At 36.1% G+C, this 27,654-nt stretch overlaps 1 protein-coding gene across 1 annotated transcript; it reads left to right on the forward strand.

The window, feature by feature from the left end:
* The first annotated feature begins 176 nt into the window (after positions 1-176).
* Positions 177-27,552, forward strand: ODR4 (odr-4 GPCR localization factor homolog). The gene is made up of 16 exons (XM_070939287.1): positions 177-269; positions 457-628; positions 1,699-1,833; positions 3,520-3,615; positions 6,896-7,002; positions 8,626-8,662; positions 9,249-9,389; positions 10,353-10,448; positions 15,190-15,255; positions 16,032-16,160; positions 17,290-17,380; positions 19,775-19,960; positions 22,820-22,912; positions 23,866-24,396; positions 26,247-26,353; positions 26,704-27,552. The coding sequence occupies exons 2-14, from the start codon at positions 530-532 to the stop codon at positions 23,931-23,933; spliced, it is 1,344 nt and encodes a 447-aa protein (XP_070795388.1). The 5' UTR covers positions 177-269; positions 457-529; the 3' UTR covers positions 23,934-24,396; positions 26,247-26,353; positions 26,704-27,552.
* The last annotated feature ends 102 nt before the right edge of the window (positions 27,553-27,654 follow it).

Genomic DNA, 27,654 nt, shown 5'->3' on the forward strand with positions numbered 1-27,654 from the left:
ATATAGGAGACAAAAAAGAAAGAAAAATAATTAGTACGGCATAAGAAATGCTTGAAATACGAAGGGTTGAGGTTTTTTGCCTTGAATGAAGCGCGTGATTACGTCATCTGAATGCGTCCTGTTGGAGGAAGGCGAGTACTGGCGCGGAGTGATGACGGACAGAGGGACACATCAGTACTTGTGTAAAAGGGCAGAAAGAATCCGGGTGATGCTTTGGATGGGTCCGTATAGCAAGACAACACGGGGAAACATGAAATAAAGCGAAAAAGGTGAATTTGGATTGCAGCTGCTTTATAGGAAATTGCATTGAGAGGGCTGCAAGGGTGGAGATGAAAAAGTTAAAGTTTTTTTTAAAAAATCCATATGGTGCAATGATACTAATCTCTACGTAGCATTTCCCCTTCGTTGACTTTTTAAGAGTAGAAATTAAGGTCTGTTTGTTCCCTTAATTTCTAGAGTAATTGAGCCTCTTCATCTCCTCGTCGTTTATTATACGTTTTATGATTTGGGCAATTGAGTCTTTGCAATAATGGGAAGAAGCTACTTCGTAGAGGAAGCTGTTGGACAATATTTATCAGACCTGACTGCTAAACCAAAAAGACTTATTACTGGTCTTTTAGTAGGGCAGGTAAGTGCTGTACTTTTTCACCTATGCTTCCTCTGTTGCAGTTTGAAGTCTCTTCTGAGAAGAAAACACTATGCAACTTCAGTTTATGTCATCAATTACCAATGTACATCTTTATTCATTGTTATTGATGTATTTCACTAATTATGCAATTCTGTATATATTTAAATATAATTCCAACATCGTATCTGTACATTAGCTATTGTCATTTAGAAGTGTTGTCTAAACTGAGGTTTCCTTAATGTACTGTATAAACAGAAAAAAAAAGAATAGAATAGAATAGAATTCTTTATTGGCCAAGTGTGATTGGACACACAGGGAATTTGTCTTTGATGCATATGCTCTCAGTGTACATAAAAGGAAAAAAAGAAAAAAAATACATTCAGCAAGAATCATAAAATACAATACTTAATGGTAGTCATAGGTTACTAATAAGCAATCAAATCATACTAGGAAACAAACAGAACAATATATATAGTAAAAATACAAGCAACATGGTTATAGTCATAAGTGGGAGGAGATAGGTAATAGGAAGGATGAGAAGAATAATAGTAATACAATCTTAGTAAATAGTTTTACAATGTTGTGGGAATTAGTTGTTTAGCAGAGTGATGGCCTTCGGTAAAGCTGTGTACAGTACCCATAGTTAAAATGTCATTTGATATTCTTCTTTTCACAATCTGTTCCATTAATATATTTTTAGGATAGAGTTTTCTTGGATTAATAATGATTGGTTTTTAACAGAAGTGATGTTGTTGAATGCTTCAAATGCTAGGGTGTTAAAATATTTTTTTGTGTATCTTGGAAGCCCTGGGCTTAAAGGGAAATTTTTTTGGTAGCCATTTTTATCTATATGGCTATTTACACTTGCTTTACATTTGATATTCCTGCATTTCTCATTTGGAATCAAGTTTCTGATGATGTGTACTGCAGAGATACTCTATAAATGAATTCTTAGAAATATATATAAGCTACATAAGGTCCAGCTGATGCCATTGTATAAAGTGCCCTTAAATGGTCTGTATGGACTGCTTTTTGTCCTTTATGCAACTTTTATCTTTTCTATTTTTCAGTGTTCCCAGCAGAGAGACTATGTTTTGCTGGCTATTCGAACTCCTGTAAAAGAGGAAGAAAGTAACAGTAGTGCAAACCACCATACAGATTTGTCTAATATTGATGAAGAATGGACAGCAGCACATGCCAGACAAGTAATAAAAATTGTCTTACTTTGCCATAGAAAAGGAATTTTCTTGTAAGCCTGTCTCAGCTTCATAATGATTGTTTTTTTAAGTTAACGCTGCCTTCTACTGTTTTTAGACATTAATTTAAACATGGAACATTCATAAATGTTAAAATTTTGACTGTATATGCTTTGCCATATTGAATATAGCTTTGTTGCTTGCCAGGTAGACTAGGACATTCTCAAGTGGGTGAGATGTTCTATCATATACACCTAAGGCAGATACCTCTAGACCAGGCCTATCAAACTAGTTGCCCGCGGGCTGGATATGTTACACTCAGGCCACGCCCACCCCAGCTCCGTAAAGGCAAAAAAGTCACAATATGTCATGTGACGTGATCGAGTTTGACACCCATGTTCTAGACCTTCTGTCTGGGGAAGATAGAAAACATTTCAAACCGTAATGAGTTTTTGGAATGAATAGACAGGATCTAGTTTTCTGGTATTCTGATGTTTTGCTGTCAACCATGACTGTCATCTTAAGAGGCAGCAGGAGATTAGTCCCTTTTTCAGTGAAAAAGGGACTAATCAGGTTCTTATATTTAAATTTGGCAAACTGATCTCTGATTGGTTAGTCTGAGTTCAATAGTCCTGAGTTCTGCTCTCAGACCATTGCATTTCTTTTTTCTTTCTTAATCAAGGGGTTAGGGTAGTTCTCTCCAACACTGAATATCTGCATATTTAAAGTTAAAATGGGTATTATCATTTTCTTCTAATAAAGTATGGTTTTCTTTATTTCCCATGAAGCAATGAGAAAGGTTAACGGACTGAAATATATGGTCACATGCTTCTATGTTAGGTTCACAAAATCATACTATTGGAATTATTTCCATTTTGGGGGGGGGGGTGTTAACTTTCTACTCACCAGAGATTGTGAGAACCATATTTCTTCTCATATTGGAGTTAGGGAGAAGATGTTGCATAAAGTACATCCTAGAACAGGGGTCCCCAACCAACGGTCTGTGGCCCGGTGCTGGCCTGTGGCCCATTGTGAACCGGACTGCCCAAGCAGTGGGTGAGTGCACAAAGTTGCATTTGCACAAGTGGTGCATGCACAAAACCATGTCCTCCCCCCTCCCCCGCTGCTACCACCAGTCCAAGGAGCCAAAAAAGTTGAGGACCATTGTCCTAGAAGGCAGTAGAACTACCAAAGCTACTCCAAAGCAGGAGGTAGAACCAGGACATGAAGATTCATTGGGCTGCCATGAAGCATAGTAATAACTGAGCCATTGCAAACCTGTTTAGCTATAAATTACTACTTAAACGGCTATTATGACTATCAAAAGCCACTGAGAGATCAAGGGGCACAAGATTGGATACACAACACCATCCTGACTTTGCCACAAATCATAAACAAGTGTGACCAAGGCTGCCTCAATATTCAAACCCATCCTAAAACCTGACTGAAACACATCTAGATAATCTATTTCCTCCAAAGTTCTCATCAGGTGCAGACTGACCACCTTCTCAACAAGTTAAAGACTGGTCTATAATGAAAAACCTTTTGGGTCTAAGGATGGCCACTTGAGAAATGGGCGTACCGCTGCCTCTTTCAAAGCAGGAGTGTTAGGCCAGTAGTAGTAGTAGTAGTAGTAGTAGTAGTAGTAGTAGTAGTAGTAGCTAGTAGTAATATGTTTGTATTTGATTGTCTTAGGTATCAAGAATGCTTCCTGGCGGGCTGCTAGTTGTTGGTGTTTTTATCATTTCAGTTCCAGAGCTGGCAAAAGAAATCCAAAATATCCTGAGGAAGGTAGATAATAAAAGTTATGTTTTGTTTTATTTTTATTCTTATTTTACTTACAAACATTTGTTTTATTTTTTACAGTTACTGTAGATAGTTAACAACATTTGTTTTCTACTATGTAAGTTGCCAAAATGAAATTGATTGCCATGGGGTACGACAGATAGATGGATAGATGGATGGATGGATAGATAGATAGATAGATAGATAGATAGATAGATAGATAGATAGATACCATAAATACATAGTGTAGACACATACCATATATACATACATATGTACATGAAATGCTCCCGTAAAAGGAGAAGCAAAGTATTTGGAGATAACAAAGTACAATATACTTTAATACAGTGGTTCTCAACCTTCCTAATGCTGCGACCCATTAATACAGTTCCTCATGTTGTGGTGACCCCCAACCAGGGGTGGGTTCTAAAATTTTTTACTATCAGTTCTGTGGGCATGGCTTATTTTGTGGGCGTGGCTTGGAGATCATATGACTGGGTGGGCGTGGCTAGCTGGTCATGTGACCGGGTGGCCATGGCTATGTATATAGGGACTACTCAGAGGGCTGAAAAAAGTCATTTCTGACAGATCCTCGCACTTTTGACTGGTCCTCACATTTATGCCCTTGCAGCATTCTTAACAACCATGTCGCTCATTTCACAACTGCTTCTCTTCACCATGATGATAAGATAGGGCAAAAAACGTAAAATGTGAGGACAGTTGTAAATTCGAGGACTGGTCAAAAGTGCGAGGACTAGTCAAAAATAACTTTTTCAGTCCTCTGAGTAGTCCATGTGCACAAAAGGACTACCCAGAGGGCTGAAAAAAGTGATTTCTGACAGGTCCTCGCACTTTTGACCGGTCTTCGCACTTATGACTGGTCATCATGCCCATTGTAGCATTCTTAACAACCGTGTCACTCATTTCACAACTGCTTCTCTTCACCATGGTGACAAGATAGGGCAAAAAACGTAAAATGTGAGGACAGTTGTAAATTCGAGGACTGGTCAAAAGTGCGAGGACTAGTCAAAAATAACTTTTTCAGTCCTCTGAGTAGTCCATGTGCACAAAAGGACTACCCAGAGGGCTGAAAAAAGTGATTTCTGACAGGTCCTCGCACTTTTGACCGGTCTTCGCACTTATGACTGGTCATCATGCCCATTGTAGCATTCTTAACAACCGTGTCACTCATTTCACAACTGCTTCTCTTCACCATGGTGACAAGATAGGGCAAAAACGTAAAATGTGAGGACAGTCATAAATTTGAGGACTGGTCAAAAGTGCGAGGACCAGTCAAAAATAACTTTTTCAGCCCTCTGAGTAGTCCATATGCATAAAAAGATACAGCAATAGAGGGATGAAGGAAGGGAAGGAAAATTAGAGTAGGAGTGAGGGTAAGAGAGGGAGGAAGAGAGGAGGAGAAGGAGAAAGGAAGAGGAAGTAGGAAGGAAAAGAAGAGGGGGGAAGAGAAAGTAAGAAGGAAAGAAAAGAGAGAGGCGGTAGGTTTGAGGAGAAAGATTGCTGTACAATAAAAAAGATGAAAGGGAAGAAAGGCAACCCCAAACAAATATAAAGATATTAAGATAAAGAATGAATTGTTAAACTTTAAAGAATAAAAGAGAACAAATATGAATAAATAGCAATAATTAGAAACACACATACAAACATACAACGTATTTTCTTTGAACAGAGTATTTGGCCGGTTCACAAATTTAACCAGTGTTTAGTCATTTCAATTAAATTTACAATTTCTATATTTTCTTTTTGCCATATTTATTCCTCATCTATTTTTTTAAAAAACCAATATTACCCTTCATCCTAATCTCTAATCTTAATCAAATTCAATTTTTCCCTTCTATATTATACCCCTTCCCATTGTCATCTATTTTTATATCCATCCTCACATTGGTTAATTATGTAATTATGTAATACAGTTGTTTAATACAAATTCAACATTTTAATATAAATCAATTAGTTATATAACTATCTTTTTTGTATATCAATCAATATGAACATGAATATTCCAATTATTTCCATGTAATCCAATTTCTTACAGATCAATTAATTATATTTACCAATAATAATAATAAACCAAATAATTTCCCCCATATATTCCTCCAAACCACAACTTAACCATTTCTGCTTTCAACACAATATACAATTAATAGTATCTCAATTATTACAATTCCCTAGTTAAATAGAGCTTTTTTTTCTTTTGTGTTTTAAAATCTTGAACTCTCCTCTTTTGCCCTAAATTTCCCATTGTTTGCACCTACCTTTTTTGGTGAGGAGAAAGAAAAAGAAATCTCTCTCCCTGCCTCATTTTGTCACGTTGCAGCAGAGCCTGCTTCACTTTCAGTTTCCTTTTAGCTAGGGAAAAAAAAATCTACTCCAGCAGCTTGCAAAACAAGAGCTTGCAAAAAAGCCTGCACAAAACAGCTGAGAGCGAATCAGCTGAGAGTCGGAGGCCGATCTAATCATGCTAATTAACATGCTGAAGCTGAAAGAGGCTGTTTTTTTCTATTTTTGCAGACATCCACGGCAAGAATTTAAACAGTTTTTTTTCCCTCTAGCCATCAGCTAGGACTCAGGAGGCAGCAATAGATTGGGGGTGGGCGGAGTAAGCGACCGGCGATCCAACAGAGGGTGAGGGTGAGTGAAGGCGTGGGGGGGCGAGAGAGGGCTTTGGCGACCCCTGTGAAATGGCCGTTCGACCCCCAAAGGGGTCGCGACCCCCAGGTTGAGAACCGCTGCTTTAATAGATACTTACAGTGAGTCACTAAGTTCTTGCCAACCAATTTCAGGAAAAGAGCCTGGACCAAGCTTCACTTTATATTATGTACAGCATTGTGAATAACATTTGAAACAAATAGACAACACAATGATAAGCACCCCTTCCTTTAGAATGCTTGGATAAACTATTAGATTGAGCTTACTGTTACTTTTCACACTTGTGGTATCCTTCCTGATATTATCAACATGTACCATAAACATCAGTGTTCCCTTTGCAATCTGTTACTACCAAATTCTGATGCTCAAGGACAAGCATCTGGGTTATGTTAACTGTCTCCATAACTGTCTGTTGCTTATGTTAGCTAAAAAGGAAGCATAAACTGACCTGAACTGTCTCCAGCACTGGGTATTGCTACTAAGCAATACAAAGAGCTATACCTAATAAAGGCTTGAATAACACTATATGTTTAATATTATTCTATACCACCATGATGGATAGATAAGGTACCTAAGAATCAGACTTGACTCTGTTCTTGTTCTGCTTTTCTCCAAGCTTCTTTTTGCAGTAGAAAAGTCTGTAGCTAGAAAGAGATTGTGGAACATCGCAGAAGAAGATGTTTCAGATAGAGTGGCGCTTCATCTTTGTTCAACTACAAAGAAGTATCCTTTTTGCATCCGTTTTCATATCATAAGATCTATGCTCCTTCTAAATTACAGTTGATAATTTACCTCTGCTTTACCTTTGCACAGTTATACCACTCACAATTCAAATCATTCCAAAATAAACAAAATTAGATAAAGGTTAGTTTGTTTTGTAGCTATCTCTGCCCTATGATCTCAGTTAGTAAAAGCAAAAAACAAAATTCAATAATTGCCTGCTATTTTTACAATGTAAGTTAATTGATATATTGATGTCCTATGTTCAAATCTTTGGGAACGGTTTTCTATTCAAAGACGTGTTCTACCCTTTCATGTTGTGCTGCTCAGAGGATTAGAAAGGTTTTCAGAACAAATTTGGGTAGAAGATGTAACAGAATTGGGGAAGTGAAATATGTTTGTGGGGTTGGAGATGTCAGTCGCCATTATATTAGTAAGTACAGTAGATACTACTGTAAGCAACAGTATAGAGTAGATTGAATGGATGTACAACATATGGTGTATAATATAGAATAAAATGGAGGAAATGAGTGTTTCGATAGTACACTGAGCTCCTTTGCTTTTTTCTCATTTATTAATAACTTCCATAGAGATTTACTGAATTAAAGAAGCGGAGCAGTGTATTTACACATCAAAATTCCATTCTGATCCCATCTTTATTCATTATTATTTTAATGCTATAGTTTATGTGCCGTTCCATTTCTGGAGCCTCTGAGCAATTTACACTATGAATATAATAAGATTTTTTTTTTAAAAAAAAATGGCTAATAAAACTGCAACCATTCTGATGTGCCATCATTCATTTGTGTTTCCAAACGCCTTTCTCAAGAGCCGTATTTTTACATTCTTTTTCTTGAACCTATTTGGACAATTGTACCGAGACAACTACATAACTATAGTTAATTAATCTTACACTAGAATATTAAATATATGGTGATTCTTCTACCGTTGCAACACATTGCCATAACTAAGAACATGATCATATCATAAAAGATGGGAATCCAGATTCTAAATCAGTAGTGGAGGAACTATTGCCTTTTATGTTATTTCTAACTTCCAGCTGTCTTAGCCAGATTGGCCAATGGTACTAATACTGTGATTCAGTTACATCTGAATCACCATATGTTTTCTATTACTATTCTAGGGTGTGATTTGACTTAATAGGTAAAGAGTAAGAGATTTACTCTCTAGCAATAAATATTGATGTTTTCATTCTCTACCATTCATGTTAAGAAGACTCACAGTTTCACCTTTCAACAGTAGCAAGGCCTATTAGAGACAGAATGGGAGAAGAAGGATTAACTAATGGCCAAGAAGAGTAACAACAGCTCCTTGGTTTATTTTTTTATAGTTAACTATTGTTACTGAAGTAGTTGTATTAATGGTGCCTATTTAACTACAGAATGTATTTTATCACATAAACAAGCAACAGTGCTGGATATGTACGGCTTTCTGTTTGTTGCTTATGTTAGCTAAAAAGGAAGCAAAAAGTGACCTGAACAGACTGAATTTTAGTTTGGATCTTTAGAGGTAGCTGGGAGGGGTTTCATTATAAGAGTCTTAAGCACTTCTTATTACTGTAGTATCTCTTAAATCTAATTAGTTACTGTTCCTTAACTGGAAACGAATACTTTGTCGTACCTATGATGTGCAAGATCCAAAGGTAGGTTCTGTATTGGGTGAAAACAAATAATTACTTGAATTTGGGTTGCCAATCTCAACTAAGTTAATCTGCCATTAAGTGGTACCTTAAGTGGAACCATCTACCTGGTGGTTAAGGACCAGGCTAAAAATTGGGAGACTGTGAGTTCTAGTCCTGCTTTAAGCATGAAAGCTGACTGGGTGATGTTGGGCCAGGCATTCACACTCTCTCTCAGGCCAACTCTGGTTATTGTGGAGAAAATTTGGAGGAGGATGGAGTATTAGGTATGCTTGCTGCCTTGAATGGTTTATGAAAACAGTAATGGTGGGATATAAGTAAATAAATAAAAATTATAGCTTTGTTCTTAGATTTCAGTAGGGGCTGTGCCAGCTCCCGTTTAAAGTTTGCATGAAAGAAGTATGTTTGGGAGCAGCAATTACACATACGCAAACTAGAATTCTGTATGTGCCTATGTCGGGATAACTCTTATTGAATTCATAAATAAATGTATAGATTGAGTCATGTAAATTGGATGATTTATCATTTATATTTTGAGATTATTGGATTATTTACTGTAGTAATTGAGCCTCTTTTTTCCCCCTTTTAGAGTACAGCTAAGCCAGCCGACTGGAAATACCAGAACACTCTTTCTGCTTCTTGGCTATCTTTAGAATGCACAATTAATGTTAATATACATATTCCTCTCCCTGCCACATTGGCCAGCCACAACGTAGAAAAAAATACCAGGGTAATTAAAAAAAACCTCACATTGTGTTATTAATTATATCATAATGCTTAACTCTTATTGGCTTTGTTGCTTTCTTCACTAGAATATTTTAACCTTAGGTCATTCTTTTGCTTTCCTTAATCTTTTGCCTGCACATCTTTCTTTGGTATCCTAACAGTTGTCAACTAATTTCTTGCAAGTCCCTCACACAGCTACTTTTTTCTCCAGCAGGACTTTCTTTAACTTCTTTCTGTTTTTGTCTTGATTTTAGGAGAAATCATCAGTACTATATGTATTCCGAACACTGTCCATTGCTACTTTTGATAATCCAATATCAAAATGAGCAATGGAATGGAAATATAAGGGTTAAACATAACTTTATGGGTTTAAAAATACTGTACATCCTTTAGCACTGGTATATAACAGTAAATGTCAGAGATCATCAACAGTGGCCATTCACTAACAAATAACATGGATAATAACATGCCATCCTTTCATTGGTAATCTAGCATGTCAAAACTCAAAGAAGAGTAAGACCTTGAAACACCTTGAAACACTAAGTCACAGGTGTCAAACTCGATTGCATCACGTGATGTATTGTGACATATTGCGATGTTTTTTGTCTTTGCTGGGGTGGGCGTGGCCCACACATGACGCATCCGGCCCGCAGGCTGCCAGTTTGACACCTCTGCACTAAATTAACAGTGGCTTAGAGATCATGTCATATCTTTTATTTAAACACTGTTGTAGATGTATCCACATATGACAGCTTAGACCTGTTCTTTAGAAACTAGTATCAAAAATTAGACTGAATCAACTTATCTGCTTCATGATCTAAAATTATTTAAATTACATTTAGAAGAAAACATCTGAAGGTTGCCCTGCAGTTTAAGCTTTTAAAATTATTAAATGTATTTCACTTACACTAGTCAGAAATATAGTAGTTCTTTTAGTAAAATTACTCTTTTTGATTCTGTTTTATAGAATGGATTAGGACGTTGGGCTCAACAGATAGAGAAGGCTGTCTTTTTGATAAATGGACAAGCCAGAGAAGAAGATGCTGACTTACTGGAAGGACAGGTAGGTGGTGAACAATGTAAACTTGAAATTATTGTCCTCTGTAGCTGCTTGCGTGATAGGTTTTTCAGTGCTCTATTGAAAACAATTGAAATGTTTGTTAAAGTAAACCACTAATACAGTGCATGCTAAATAAGTATATTGATATTTAGTAACTTCATAATACATAATGATCAAATTTGGACAATGTGTTAAGGTAGAGGCTTTTTAAGAATTGATTATGAATGGGCATTAGCTAGGATTAATAAATCTCACTAGGGCTCATATATGAATGTCTAAACAAGCCCCAAAACTATTATATAGAGTTACGGTTACATTTGGGTAAAAAAAAAAAAATCCATATTACCCATGTAGAGATTGAGGAAGAGTTTATCTCCTTATTTCAGGACATTTTGAAAAAAATACAGGTAGTCCACAGTTGGAACCAGAAAAAGTAAGGCATCACTTGAGTGCACCCAATTTTATGACCTTTTTTGCCATCATCATTTAGCAAGATGTCATGTGATCTGCAGTCTTCCCCATTGTCTTTGAGGATGCCTAGGAAGGATGCAAATGGTGATGACATGACTCCAGGACATTGCTATTGTTATAAGTGTGAGCCAGGTGTGAAATCCAGCAGGTTCTGACAGATTCTGGAGAACCAGTAGCAGAAATTTTGAGTAGTTTGGAGAACCGGCAAATACCACCTCTGGCTGGTCCCAGAGTGGGGTGGGAATGGAGATTTTGCAGTATCCTTCCCCTGGAGTGGGGTGGGAATGGAGATTTTGCAGTATCCTTCCCCTGCCACGCCACCAAGCCATGCCCACAGAACCAGTAGTAAAAAAAATTGAATTCCACCACTGGTGTGAGCCAGTTGCCAAGTGCCCACTTTTTGATCCCATGACCACAGGACAAGTTGGGACGCTGCAACAGTCATAAGAGCAAGGAATGGTTGTAAGTCACTTTTTTCAGCAGCAGCATCGCTTTGAACAGTTGCTAAACAACGGTACTGAAAAAAGTAACTTATGACCATTTTTCACACTTACGACCATTGCAGCATCCTCATGGTCACATGATTTACATTCAGATACTTGATAACTGGTTCATATTTATGACAGTTGCTGTGTCCTGGGGTCATGTGATAAGTTTTTGCGACCTTCTGACAAGCAAAGTCAATGGGAAAGTCAGATGCGCTCAACAACCATGTTACTAATTTAACAACTGCAGTGATTCACTTAAGAAATGTGGCAAGAAAAGTTGTAAAATGGGGCAAAACTCACTTAACAAATTTCTCACTTAGCAACATAAATGTTGGGTTCAATGTGGTTGTAAGTCGAGGACTACCTGTACATTAAATTTTCTTTTATCCATTTCAATTTTGCATATATATATATATATTTAGAGATCTAATTTGGTCTCATGTGGATTTTCCTTCTCCTCTAACTTCCAAAAACATTTCTGTACAGTTTATGATGAAATGAACATTTCCTGTTTTGGTACATGAAGGAGACCAAGTTTTAAACATTCCTACTATCCAGCACAATAGAAAAATGCATAATTAAAGTCTGCTGTTACATTAACTTTTTCTGTCTCCTCCCTAATAATTTCTTGCTTTACCCTAGAATAATCCCTAGTTCTTATCTTATCCTTTATTTCCATATTTTTTTAGAATACCAATAATTATGCTTAGTTTTTTTCTTTTCTTTTCTTTTTTTTTAAAAAAAACTTTTTTTCATGTCTTAGTTCTTTCTCCTTATTACTCTCTGTGCCAATGGCTTCAAGTAAGAGTGGTTTAATTATTTGGCACTCCATAAATGGTATTCTTCACCACATTAGAATAGTCTGATCAGCAACAGTAAACTCTGCTACTGGATTTCAGTTTGTAATCTAAGTACAGAATGCATAGTGAAATCGTTCATGGCCTCAATAGTTTCTATCATACACTACTTTAAAGGATTCTTCTTATAGTAAACTAGTCAGTGAAATTATCCCTGCTAGTTTGATCTCATGAGTCTAATAATGCTTATCCAATGCTGCTCCTGCCTTCTACAAGCAAAATCCTAGTATTAATGCCTTGACAAAGAAAGTCTCCAGCTTTCACTATCCCTGCCTTATCTATCTGTCTATCCCTATCAATGCCCTTAAATGTCCTTTTTCCCTGTCTGTTTGCATAATTAACCAGAAGATGGCACCAAATCACTTTAGCAAAATGTTTCTGATGATCTAAAACTCTATTCCAGCTGCCAGTGATGCTAAGGGAGACATGGCCAGATATTCTTTCCCTTGATTTCCACTTGCCTATATTATTGTATCATTCAATAAGAGAACAGATCAAACAGCCAGTTGTAAATTCAAATCATTCCCCCCCTTTTTTTTAACACAACAGCAGATGTAGATTTTAAGCCTGACATTCCAGTGGGCATCACTTGAAATCAAGAGGGCCTTCTTTTTCTGAGAAGCGAAATGTTATTCCATGGAGATACTCTGCTCATCATTTTATCCTGTGATAATTCTTCTGTTACATGAAATAGTTTTAAAGATTCAGAAAGCTATTCTTCTACTGAAGGAAGAATGGGAGCAACTCGTTAGTTTTGAGCCTCATGGCAACCTATCAACTTTCTCCAGTGAACTTATCTCCATGTTTGACAGTTTTTGCAGTTTACACTTCCTTTTCAAGTTCACATAGCAAATGAAAGATACATTTCAGTCCTTTTCACAGAAATCGTTCTCCTGGCAGTATTTGTGACCAGAATCTCTCCCTTATGGAATTTCACAGATTTTACAGTACCCACCAATCTTAGCCTTGAGTAGGGAACTCATTGATTCAGACAGTTGATTCAGAGAATGTGTTTCTTATGGTGAGTTTCTGTAACTTAAATTAAAAAAAAACTAAAAATTGCCCATCTAGCCCACTAACATTTATTTGAAATTATCATAAATACATGTAGATGATTACATATAGACAACATAATAGTTTAGCTTTACATGTTCCATTGAGAAGGACAAGATCACTATTTTACCCAAAAGGCAGTTATTCTGCCTGCAGTCAGAAAAGTTAATTTCACTCCTCTTGGTTTAATACATCAAGAAGACTTGAAATATAAATGTTATTTCTCTTAGCAAAACCACACTGAATTCAGTAGGAGCAGAACCTGAATCTATTCATATCCAGTTTCCTGGGAGAGGATTTTAATCTGAACAAGTAAATCTCTTTGCTGCCTCTTGAAAAGTCTCTCAGGTTGCCTCACTTCTTTTTCACTTGCAATTTTAATAACATAAAGTCTGGGTTGCTAGTGTCTCTTCTCGATCCAGAAATTCTTCCATGTCATTATTCTATTTATACCGATTAATAAGATGCTTTTGAAAATTGGATCCAACCATGATCCAAGTAATTCTTCTTTCCAGTTTTTTCTATCTATTGTTGCAAGCTTCAGTTCTCCATCCTTATTCTTAATTTGTTACTGAAAAGATTGTGTGTGTGTGTGTGTGTGTGTGTGTGTGTGTAAAAAGTTAAAATCTCGAGTGTTTTCCCACGTCATTAAAAGTCTGTTAGTTAAATTGCTTAAAATCTTAAAATCCTGGCTAAAATCCCAGCTCAAAATCCTCTAAACTCCTAACAAAACACTTTGTAAGGTCTTTTAAAACTTTGGCTAAAATCCTAACCAACACTTTAAAGGTTTTTCTTTTTTGGCAACATTTCGACAAGCTCTCTAACCTGTCATCATTGGGCCCCTACTTTCAGTTTAGAATCTGTGAGTATGTTGCGAGGTCGGAGTTGTCGCTTTTCTCTGTTCTCTATTACTAACTGTCAACTGCAAAGAGGGAAGGATTCTGGTAGGCATCACGGCACCACTGATTGTCTGTTGAGATCTCAGCCTATCTTCTGGCTCGGTTCTCTCTCCCTATTGCTAGCTATCATCTGCAAAGGGAAGGGATGCCTCTTTTGCATCAAAGCAGAAAAAAAATCCTTGCATAGTATCTGTTCTGTTAATAGATTGTAGCTTTATTTCGATGCATTAAAAATCAAGATTAAGGTCACATTGTTTGAGAATGCAATGTACAATATCTGTAGAGTGGTTATTAATATTTATACCTAAAAAAAACCCTAAGCAAAGCAAAATACCCTATCATCAGAATTTTCTTTGAGTTAAGCATTATGTTCTTCAGTATGGTGATCATGCAAGTCTGATATGTTGCACCTACTTGATTCTGTATTCTACCATATTTTGAATACATTTTTAAAAATAAACTAATACTTCGTAGTATTAGAGAGTTACTTCGGTGTAATGGTTAAGGCACCAGGTTAGAAACGGGCAGTGTGTCCTTATCCTACTTCAGGCTCAAAACCATATGAGTGATTTTGGGCCAGTCACTCTTGACTATAGAAAGAAACCAAGGGCAAACTGTTTTTCAAAATCTTGCCAAGAAAACTGCACAGACTTGTCTAGGCAGTCACCAGCATTCAAGATTGATTTAAAGGCATATATATTAACATTGACTATCAAGAACTTAGCTGAACTGCAGAACATTTGTTGTCGCCTATAAAATGAATTAGAAGTTTTTGCAGAAGGGTGGAAAACTTCACTGATTCATTAAATGTTTTTGTCACACAATCATGTAAAAAAAAAAAAAAAACCCACAGCTAAAACCTAATAAACTACTCAAATGTCTAAATGTTTTCCCCTGATAGATTCTAGTTTAGCATTTGAACTTACCAATGTTCTTTTCAGTTCAGCTGTCTTCTGTATTTGAATTATCCTTACAGAAAAAATCAAGAGGATATACGCCATCAGCTACTAGGAATCTTGATGTTAGGGTCTTAACACAATTGGTAAGTAAACTTTTTGACAAAGGGGTTAAAAAGTAAGATGGGACATCCTCCATTCAGATCTCACTTACATATCAGTTCATAGCCTTAGGCAAATTGGTAATTATCAGTCTTGGCTCTCCATCTCAGCAAGCATAAGAATAATGAAAATCTTCAGTAGAAGGCGGTAGAAGGGTTTTCTGAGAGTTTTCCTTTTTTTCCCCAGACTGCTTTCACTTTCCATGAGTAACTTCAAAGTGTTTGTAGCATGGTTGGTAAAAGATGAAAGCTGGTTGAAATATCTGCTAATTTGTTTAGGAGGCTGTAAGCAGTCTATTATCTTTCAGCTTGAATGCAGATCACTTTAATAAATATTAATAAAGAATATGCATTAAGCATTTTCCAACGTAGGAAAATCCTGATGGTGTTCCTCATTGAAAGGTACTTCCTTTATGGAACAGCCTCTCTCTGGAAATGAAATTTCCCCCCTCTCAATTAGCCTTCTGGAAGTTATTTAAAATGGAACTATTCCAAAGAACCTTTGGGGATAATTGGTGTAATGCTATCTTGTTTACTATACTATTATATTTATTTCTTTATCATGGATGTTTCAATATTGTACATTTCGATGTCTGTTAATGTTGGTAACTAAAAGGACCATTTGGAAATTATAATAATGTGGAACTCTCATAAATAAAAATAGAACTTCACATTTACAGCAGAGTTTACAGTTATTAAAAATAGGGTGGAACTGGTTAACATATGTACTATTTGTGATTTCTGCCTCTTCTCTGTTTCAGATGCAAAGTACAAACTCCAGATCAACAGCTACAGTCCAAATCTGCAGTGGTTCCATAAATCTTAAAGGAGCTTTAAAATGCAAAGCTTACATCCATAATAACAAGCCTAAAGTTAAAGATGCTGTTCAGGTATTTATGCTATCCCCCATCTTTGAAAAATTCACTTGTTTTCATGTTCCAGCCATGATCTCTGATTTTCCTGGTAATTAATATAAATAAGGGATATAATTGCAATAGTCCATAAAATTTTGACCAGAGGTCCCATGCAAGCTTTTCTTCAAAAATGACAAAACAGAACCTCAAATCTATATTAGCCCTCCCTAGTTTTGTCATTTATCATCCCAGTACATCTTCAAACATCTGATTGTGTACACAATAATTTTGGGGATAGTGTTGACAGGGTGAGCATAATTAGAGTGGGTGATGGTCTTAAAAAATGTTTTTTAATGAAAGTGTAGCTAATTCTAAAGTTAAGACCTGGGAGGTATTGTTATATGGGGTTTTTCTTTGAACAACTCAATGGTAGTTTGTGTCTCATCATGATTTCTTTATGCTAAGTTTGTAAAATAAATCCTGGGTTTGTACAAACGACTTTTCCAACAAAGTGTGATATATGAACATAGCCAGAGCCTCTTGCTTGTGTCTGAGAAAATGAAAGATGATGAGAATAAGGAGCATTTCTTGTCTTTGGTTTCAACCTATGCATATAATAGCCCCATGGGGAGTTCAATCCACTTTCAGTATCTGCAGGATTTCTATAAAGTGATATATGCACAGTCTTCCTCTGTTGAAGGAATAATAATCAGACAGGATGCCCAGTATCAGGGGCCTCTCTTCAAATAGTTTAATCTTTTTTAAAAAATATTACAGATAAAAGACTCTACTGCCATTTCTGTGACAATCTCCCAAATTGGCGAGCAGTCTTGCCTAGAAGGCAGGCTAAATTTTGACAGTGTGTCATGTAACCTGTTTTTATCACACACTCTTTCCTCTGCAAAGATGAATGCATTTGGTTTTCTTCAGAGTCAGCATCCCTGGCAATAATTTCAATTCTTTTATAACAGGTATTAAGTTTATATTATAAGTTTTAGAAGGAGCGTGTATTAGGAATATACAAAACCGGTTACAAAATGTTGTATAGAACTCCAGAGCACTTCATTTCTTTTCCTGACCTCATGGATCTTCCAAGGATTGGCTCAGAATGGTGGGTTTTGCACATACATAGCTTTTATACATGTTATTCTGTGTTTTTTTATAGGCCTTGAAGAGAGATATAATAAACACTCTCTCTGATCGTTGTGAAATATTGTTTGAAGATTTGCTTGTCAATGAAATACCAGGAAAGAAAAGTAAGAGAAGAAGGAGCCCAATAACCCAATCATATGCTTTTAAAAATTTAATGTAGTTTCTCCAAACTAATTTTATTTGAATTTATTTCTACATACTGTATTTTTCAGAGTATAAAACACACTTTTTTCCCTCCTAAAAGAGGCTGAAAATTTGCGTGCGTCTTATACTCCGAATGTAGCTTTTTCAAAGCTTTTTTCAGCCCTAACGGGGTGCTAGCAAGTGAAGCAATCTACGTGCTTTGCCTGCTCCCTCCGACTCTCAGCTGTGAAGCTTTTTTTCAGCCCTAACAAGACGTTAACGAGTGAAGCGATCTCTGTGGTTTGCCTGCTTTTCTCATTGGTTCTCTCTCCAAAGATCAGTTGTGCTTTAGAAGCTGTTTTTATCCCCAAGCAGGGGATAAAACTAATGTGCTGAAGCTGACCAAACTAAGGACGTTAGCCAGATGAATACCTGGTAGGCAGATTTTTTTTTCTTATTTTCCTCCCCAAAAACTAAGCTGTGTCGTATACTCTGGTGCATCTTATACTCCGAAAAATATGGCAAGTGTGTGATTTTTAGAAAGTGCATCAACATTACATGTGCATTATTCTATACATTTTTTTCTAAAAGTGCACTTTTTATAAGTATTTTAATTTTGGACTTGTCTGCTACAATATTTAGAAAATAGGTAAGGGATGTGTCAATAAAGCTAGAACCTACTTAGCATTTTTGACAAATTATGCTGCCCTATATTGAAGGAAATTATATTAAGCATCCCAGCATTATACCTGGAATCCCTAATATGGTGTGCCAATGTGTCCATAGAGAATTCCAAACACCTTATCCTCTTAATTTACATTTATATTTTTCTCAGAAGCTGAGGGTCTCCTGTTACCTTTTGATGAATTGATCAAGCTGAATAATGTCTATGGCCTCATATAGAGTAGTAAAAACTGAAAGAATTTCTCTTGTCTTTTTGTTTTCCCACACTTCTGCATGTACTAAGCAGAAATAGACACCTATTCACAATGCTAATGTATCTGTTTTTGGAAAACTTTCATTTTTAACTAATATGGCCAGGTGGTTTATAATTTTTAACTAACTCTTCAGATAGCATATTTGTGTTTATACTGTATGTGAATGCTATTGCATGATATATGCTGACTACATTTTACTGTTGAAACATAAATCTTTCAGAATTACTTTCCTTTCCTCAAGATATTCTACTCCCTTCCATGTTTCCTTTTTTCTTAATGTCCTCTTTTATTGTCACAGACCTCAAGGACAAATGTTGCCAATTACTTATATACTTCTCTTGATTCTTTTGATTCACTGTGTCCTACCTTTCATGGAGAATATGTCTTTGATGACATGGCTTGGAAAGATATTCTGATCTCAGTTACCTGTTGTGCCCAGCAAGCAGTACTTGATTAAAAGTACTATTTTTTTTCTAGGAAATGGATATATTATAGTAATATAATAATAAATAATATTTTCTGGCCTATTCATAGGACATGCTTAGCAATCAGCCTCTAAGCACAATTTCATCCTATCTTGAGCCTGGATGCTGTTTTAGGGATTGGGCCTTTAATTTTTAGAAGGCTCGCAACAGATAATCCATGGGTGCTCCGAAGTTATCAGAGGGAGTATAAATGCATTTTCCTCATTTGCACTTTACCTTTTTGAGGGACTTTTAAGGCAGGGGGTAGGGGTGGGGGTGGGGGTGGGATGGGACATAGATAGAAGTAACCATCCTTACCACTCTTAAATATTTCTTATCTCTATAAAAAACACAAAGAAACAAAAAGCCTGTACATAATTGTGCTGCTCAAATTCAATCATTTTGAAATTGAGTTTTGACAGCATTTTCTCCCAAGTCCCACCTTTGCCTCAACAGAAGAGAATATATGTAGCTCAGGGTTGAAATATGCTCTCTGAATTTGGTTGATTGCTTACAGACCTTTCATTACCCAACTACCCTGTTTCCCCCAAAATAAGACATCCGCTGATAATAATAAGCCCAATTGGGCTTTTGAGCGCATGGCAATAAGGCCAAGCGCTTATTTCAGGGTTCAAAAAAATGTAAGACAGGGTCATATTTTTGGGGAAACATGGTAGGTAACGTGCCTTTATCTCTTACCAATTAACCCAAAAGATTCAGGCAACACTCTTCAATGCACTCTAAAAGTATAAGAAGTCAATTTAATGTAAATTGGATGCTGGGAGCTTGCTGGTGTATTATTATTATTACGCTTTTTCAAAAGTAGTATTGATGCTGTATATGTGTTTCATTCATATGTAAAATGTCTTATGCTGTTAAAAATTACATGTGCAGCCATTATTTGTGTACAACAGTGCTCTTAAAGCTTTTTTTATTAGTAATTAACAAGGGATTCCCTTTCTTTTTGTTTTAGACTCCGAAAGGGAATACCACATCTTACCTTGTAGAGTTTTCACTCCCATTGTGGGATCCAATGTGTTGCTTTGTGATTATAAATTTGGTGATGAGACAATCAGGGAAATTCAGGAGCATTTTCTTGAAATGATGGATCAAGCTGTTCAATCAGATGATTTGCATATTGCTGAGGAAGTGAATACAGGTAAATGCAACTGCTAAGAATCAGATTGTTTTCTGCTAGGAATTACTCAGAAACAAAATCTGAAACTGAACCATGTTTTAATTCAGGCTCATTCAAATGTTCGATACTTTAAATGGTTTCCAAAACATTTGAAGGAAATTTTGTTGGGGTCTTTCCCACTTTTGAAACTTGTAACCAGATAGTAACCTTAAGGGCATTGAATTAGTTCATTGCAAAATAGCATTTTAATACGTAAATTATTTTAATTTTTTTAAAGGAATGTTTCTTAATCACTAGGGGGATTTTGAACTCTATGATCAAAGTATGTTTATTAGTTTTCCTTGGAGCTAAGGACCAACTAAGACACTCTAGGAGATGTTCAACAAAATGTCCTAGGACCTATCTTTTGCTTAAAATAATTTGGGAGACTCTTGTTTTGAAGCAGACAGTAGCCCAGGTCAAAAGAAAGTAGGAACAATAGTGATATTCAGTTTTTTTCCAGCTGGTGTAAGAAGCTCATTCAAGCACGCTTACGTTTGCCCTTTCATAAATGGTAAGCTGTAGAACAATCTTTAACTGAAGCACAAAAAAATAGATTTTTTTCCAATGAAAGACTGGATCTTTTATATCTTGACTGTCTTAACCCTAAACGAAAACACCACAAATTCACTTTCTTGGTTAACGCGAAACCAAAAAATTCAGAAAATGAGCTTACAATTCTCCATTCTCCCAAAATCCTTCTCACAAGGATGGTGGCTTCTTAGAGAATAAGCATCTCAAAGGAAACAAAAGATGGTTTTCTGGAAATTATCTCAATATCCCAAGTGTGTTATCTACAGTTGTATAATCTTTTCAACTGTATAATAGTGCACAAGAGCAACTGATGAAAAATAAGAGACCTGCTTTTTCAGTGTATTGTTTCTCAGTTTAACTCAGTGACCTCTCCTAGATGCAATTTATTGCACTGAATAAAACCTGTTAGTTTTTATATTTAGTTAAAACATTTTAATTATGTTTGAACTATAATGTCAAACACGATTCTCTGAGCAACTGATAATTTGATAGATACTTCACAGATCTATATTTTAGGAACTTCTGTTCCTTATCATGAAAAAGTAAAATATACATTAAGTGGTTTGACTGCGACTCAGCTTCTGTTTACCAAAGGTTTTGAACAGAGAAACACAAATAAGATTGTGGGTACCTCACTGAGGATGATCTCTTCCCTTTAATTTATTCTTAATCTAGTTGAAGATTTATTGAATCCAAGAATGGGCATCCTGTCTCTACACGAGAGTAGCCATGACGTGCATTAGAATAGTTGTGGTTAAGATGACTTCCATGGCAAGGCAAGCAGAATTGTTCCATTGTGGCCAAAAGTTGGAATTTAAAAAGCTGAAATACATTTGGGTGATGGGGTGGCGTTCTTTCTTAAACTTTGTTTGCCAGGTTCAGATTTCATTTTTATTTCTTCATTCCCCATTATGGATGTTAAATAAGTTAGAAAAACAGCAGAAAGGTGTAAAAACCATTTGGTCAAATTGCTGAATTTATTTCATTTTATATTGACATTGACAATACCTCACAGCCTATTAAGAAAGAACAAATATGACATTGCCAATTTTAATGACATAGATTCCAAGTGTACCTTTGATATCTGATAGCTACATGGGATATTCAGATTTGTAAAGTCTATTTCTATGTAAGAACTAAGGGACAGGTTGTCCTAGGACATCATCCTAAAATTTACGTTCAACATTGTCTAGTAGAAATTACTTGGGTAGAATTTCCAGTAGCTAAGGAACACAATACTATGATTATGCCTCTTAATTGCTCTTCTATAAATTAGCATTTTTTTAAATAGTTCTGACTGGTTACAATGACAAATATTCCATTGTGTTAAGTTAACTAACTTGTGGAATATATTCTATTGATTCTTAGATTTTGCAACTATAGAAATGTTGACTACTTATGTACAGAATAATTACTCCATGATTTTAGTAATCATTGTACTTGTTGGCAAATCATAACATGGCGTTCTCTCTTCTGAAAAATATCCTAAAATCGAACAGTGCAGAAAATATAGCTTACATGAATTAATATCAAAATAGATTAACACCTTCTTGGTTTATCTGCTATAACTATGAAGGCTTTTCATTGACTATTAAGTTTAAATGCTCATTGCTTTTATATTGTATTTGTTTACTGTGAGCATTCAGAAAAGTGTTCATAGATGGAAATATTGAAAAAAAAATTGTCTTGCTTTGAGGTGTTCTTTATTTGGGGAGATAATTGTTGCACAATGTTGCCTCCGTTGTTGGGATGGATCTATGTAAAAGTTTCTGTTTATATAGTTTATACATCATCCTTTCAAATAATAATAAGTATAGCACAGAAGAATTTCTGATGCTGAGTATTATGTAAGAAATCTTTGGGAAAATTTTGTGTGAAAGAAATCAGGTATATTTGGCTATACACAAATGGGAAGGAAAATTAATAATACAAAACTTTTCATCTTCTTCCAAGTTTTTTCAAAGAATAGTGCAATTCATTTCTTGTTCAGTTCTTTAGAGTCCCAGGTATTTAATAATTACTAATACGGTCTTAAAAAATATTCCATGTGCTTTATTTGGGATAACCTGCCTTGGGGTGTGAGTTTAAAGGCAGTGATGTCTTAAGTAAGACCCAGGATTGTTTATATCTTGTATGCAAAATTAAATTATGCAACAAGAATTTGCATACATAGACTTGGTTTTTCCATCCTGGGCTCTGAAAAAAACCCTTTTTAAAAAAAAATTTGACGAAGAAAAGGAACATTGGCTTGGAGATGTTCAAGCAACGTATAAACTCATGCTTTTGTCTTATTTCTTTTAATTATAGTTGAAGTAAGCCTGCCAAAGGAATTCCAAGATAATACACAACCGAAGCAAGTGACAAAAGAAATGCTACTGTTGAAACTACATCAAAATATGGGTATGCATATTTTAGCTGTCAGCACTTCAACCTGCATTTACTCTAGTGCTGACATAAGAAGAAGAAGAGGGGCCAGCTGGCAAGAGGACGCTTGACACTTCACCTACTTATTTTCATTGAAGATAATGTCCCCTAGGAGATGGGAGGGGGGCATTCCTGGGAGATTAGGTAGTAGATATGGGGAGAGTGATTTGGAAGAAGGCGAATGAGACGCAGAGATTTGGGGAACGGAAAGGGAGGGTCTGGGGTCAGGAAGCCAGAGCTGGCTACGCCACTCCTGAACTGCTTAAAATAGTCACTTTTAGTATGATTTATCAATTTTCTTGAAGCATTCTCACACAGTCTTCTTTACATTTATATCTAATTGTTTTAATGGTTATTTAAGATTGTTTTAATCATTAGTTTTATTGTACCCTGTCCAGAGTCACATTTGTGAGGTAAGTGTCTATATAAATTTAAATAAATGAATGGATGGATGGATAGATAGATACTGAGTCATTATTTAGCAACCAATTGAAGTTACAGCAATGATAACTTGGCAAACAATCCTCATATTTATGACCATCTCAAGCAAAGGAAAGTTGAAATAAAAATGTAAGTACAGTTGCAGTTTCACTTAGCAATCGCTTTGCTAAGCAACCAAGTCCTAAAGATTGTTAAAGAAGGAGTAACTGCGGAAGACAGGCAGATAGACAGACAATGTAAAGAACATTCATTGTCTATTGACTTGGCTGTTTTGGTTCTTGATTTTTTAGCATTCTTTTGCTGTTGCAGTTACTCTTTATTTTAGTAATATACTTTTTTCCTGCCTCCCAAAATATATCCACAGGAGAAAGACTATAAACAGTGTACTACAAAATTAAACTAGTAAAAATGCAGTTTTTAGCTGGAGACGAATTAAAGTAAAATTACCAATTTGTATTATCTTTCTATTCTTTTTTATTTCTTTTCAGGAGTGGTGATAGCTGTGGCAGTTGCCATATCTGCAATAGCTTTCTCCTTTAACTACTTCAGTGATTAAGCTTCAGAAAGCAAGAACGAACGTCAGAACTCATGTCATTACAGATGTACTGTAAGGATGCAAGCGTCTTGAACTGAATACGTTAAGATATGTTGTCATCTAACAATAGCAATACATGGCTCTAAAAAGCAATTATTCTCTTCATGAAAGTAATGTAGGTGGTATACATTGCTTTTTAGGGAAAAGTGAGAGAACTCACATTGTCAACTGGCACATCCAAGGGATTAATTTTTCAGGGGACAACTGAAACATAACATATCTATTCTAACGTTCTCCTTACTTAATAAAATGTATAAAAACCCTGCTGATATGGTGCTTTTTTAGGAAATACGGGAATTGTATGATATACAATACAAGTTCCTTTTTCTTTGAATGAACCCATAAGTGGTTTTTTTTTCCAGTTCCATACTGCGATTATTTATCTTCCTTGATTCATCTACACCTGTCACAGAGTATATGTGATGTGAGTATATGTATATCTATTTATTTCACAGTGAAGATATCCTGCGCCAGCCATGGTGGATACTTGTGACTCTGTTATATAATAATACAACATAGAATAAAATAGTTAGTTGCTATGATTGAAACCCCAGCTAAGGGTTCACTGGAATAGGATATATTTTACTTACTTGTGAAACACAAGAATGACTTTATACCTCTGATAGATTCCAGAGATTAGGGTCTATTACAGAGAAGGTGTGTCATTATGTCCATGTTCTCTTCATCACACTTTCAGAAAGAGGAATGTTCTGTGCATTTTTCTCTCCCTCTCTCTCCCCACTTTTTAACAAAACTTTATTTTCTCTTTCCTTTGGGAAAACTTCACATGTAAGTGATAGAGATTGTTCCTCTCCTGAAAATAAACTCATGTGATGTGGTCCTTTATTAGTATATAAAGCGTTACAGGCTTGGATCATGTCTAACCTGCTGTTTTGAAATATACAAAGTTTATTTGCTTCCTCTTTTATGTCCACTTCATTGTTCACAACCCAAAGCCTCAGGGGATTGAATAGTTTACAATATTGCAAAAATAAATAAGTTTTAAAAAAGTAATCTGCCTTTTTATCTGAGTTGCTTTCAGTTGTCAGATATTAACTTCAGTTGTCAGATATTAACTTGGCTATCTTGGTCACCTGATTTATAGGAACTTTATTACTAAAGTTTGTATGCTGCTCCATTTCAAACTCTCTTCCATTAATGTCACTTCGACTTACAACAGAAAAAGTCAACAAGTAAGGGAACATCTTTAAGAGATTCTGGATTTATACAAAGATGCCCATCGCCAGGATAATGAGTATATGTTGCAAGAAGTCTCAAAGCAAAATACTTTACAATGCTATTTACGGAAGAAAGTAAATAATGATGGAGAACACTCAAGAATGTGAGTGTTCAAAAACCTATTCACTCTGGGAGTGTCCTGTTAAGGAAGTGTTCTGTTTAGAAATTCTTTCCCCCTTCTCAGTGCATTGTGTCTGCCAGCTTTCACTGGTAGTCATTGTTAAAAGTTGATCTGAATTTTATATTCACCTGTTCTCAGATTATTATCTTTCTATTCTTGTATATGAAATAACCACAGCATGACATGGATCTATGTTGTGTTAATGACTTTGAGGCTGGTGTGATTCATAGAAGACGTGACTTGTCCTTCTTTGAAAATGGACAGGGAGAAATTAAGATAGCCTTAGGAAAACATCTGATAGAGTTCTGCCACCCCTCCAAATTAAGAGCAGGAAAAACCTTTCTCTTTTCTTCCTACCACCTCATTTTTCTGCTGGTAAAGTGAATAAGACACCTGTCAGAATGTTTTGAGAGAACCCAGTTTAGAGCCATTCTACTCAGCTGAAGTAATGGCTTAAGTAAAGAGCAGGATCATGCCTGCCCCATCTTGGGTCTGTTTCAATAGCTAGGAGGAAAATAACAAAGTGTTGCTTCATGAAATGACAGATTTTTTTCCATCTTCTCTGCCAGTACAACTGCTGATTTTCAGACTACAGACTTAATAAATTAATTAATTAGAGATTCTTAACGGCATTAGAAATTCTTACAGGCAAGATCTTTCTGATGCAATTGCCCTTCCCTTCTCCAAGCCTTCTATGATGGATCTGGTTGATACCACTTGTTTCTTAATCCTGCATTTTCCACTGTTTCACAGCTTTCACAGTAGCTAAGTGTGGGCTGCAAGTTTTGTTTTCCTGCGAGTTCTATTATAAGGCTACTTTAGATCATTGTTACATTGTAAGTTGCTGATTTTCAAGTTGTAAAAATATGATTCCTTTTCTAGTAGTATGGTTAACTCATTTTTTGACAAAGCAGAATGTCACATGTCCGGAGTAATGCTGTTTGTTGGATGGTGGAATCCAGGTTAAATATGGCGACTCGGTCAGATTGAAAACTGATCTTCTGATGGAACCAGAATGAAGGTGATTTTCTTGATCTCTCAGCAGGTTATAAGATAATAATACAGAGGGAATTATATAAATCAGATAAATATATAAATAAAGTTCCATTACTGTATATTTCACGTTTGGGGGTTCTAGCTCCAGATACATTCATCTAAATAATGCATTAAACATGATAACTTTACCCTTTGAGAATTCAGAAATCGCTATACTTTATACTTCTGATAGTGAAGTAGTGATGCCTCATTTCTTTAAGATGGCAACCAATAGGGATTTTATGATGGATTTAAGCTATATGGTGGGAGTTAGTGTTAAGTTTTGAAGTTTGAGTGTTGCAGTTGGGATTGTTTTGTTTTTGTTTTTTGGAACAGAGGATGCTCCTGATCATCTTACTGGGACTCTGATAGTTGCAGACGGCTTTTGACTCCTGACGGAAAAAGGCTGTTGGGACTCTGAGCTGGCTTCCAGCCGCAGACGGTCAGAACTGCCTTTGGAGCATATGCCGATTACTGGGCATCCAAAGCAGTAGTTGTGGTGAAGCCAGGATGGACACAATTGGTGGTGTTGCAGTACTGCGGTTGGAACTGAAATTCAGCTGAGAACTCATAAACTACTGAGCAAGTCTTCACCAGAACACTAGCCATGACAGTGCTCACACAGCACCTTTTATTCAACACTATTTTGGACCAAATGTGTTAATGTTTATGCTGGCTTCTGATAGACTTCTGTGTTCAATTCAAGATGGTGGTGATTCCCTTTAAAACCTTACATGGCATAGGACCAGGTTACTTTTCCCAATAATTTCCACAGGAAAGGCATGCTCCAGGTTCCTTCTTTTAAATCTTGCCCATCTTATGTAACCTAAGAAATGTGGCTTTCCTGTGGACACTTTCCAGTGTGTGTCCCTGTTTTTTGGAACAATCTGCCGCCCTCCCCCCCCCCCATATACAATAGGCCGCAATTCTTTTTACCTTTAGAAAAGCCATTAAGACCTGGGTCTTCCCCCAAGCATTAGGGGTCAACTGAGTGGGAGTCCCCCTGTGATTGTTTTGTTGTAGAGCTGATTGCCATTTTATGTTTTGTATTTTTATATTGTCTATTATTACATGGGAGGGGATTTGCTTTTTTTTAATAATCTGTGTGGTTAGGAGCCAGCACTGTTTGAGATGGGCAGTGTAATCTGAAAATAAGTAAATAAATGACTGATCTTATCATAGCTTTCTTACTCTCCCCCCCCCCGCTATAAATCCTTCAAATGCATTTGATTTATCAATTTTAAAATGAATTATTGTGATTGGAGACCATTCTCCTCTAAGTTTTCT

Source organism: Pituophis catenifer, unplaced genomic scaffold, assembly GCF_029215685.1.
Source record: "Pituophis catenifer annectens isolate HBS135680 unplaced genomic scaffold, rPitCat1.0.hap2 SCAF_3, whole genome shotgun sequence".
In the NCBI taxonomy this organism is placed as follows: Eukaryota; Metazoa; Chordata; class Lepidosauria; order Squamata; family Colubridae; genus Pituophis; species Pituophis catenifer.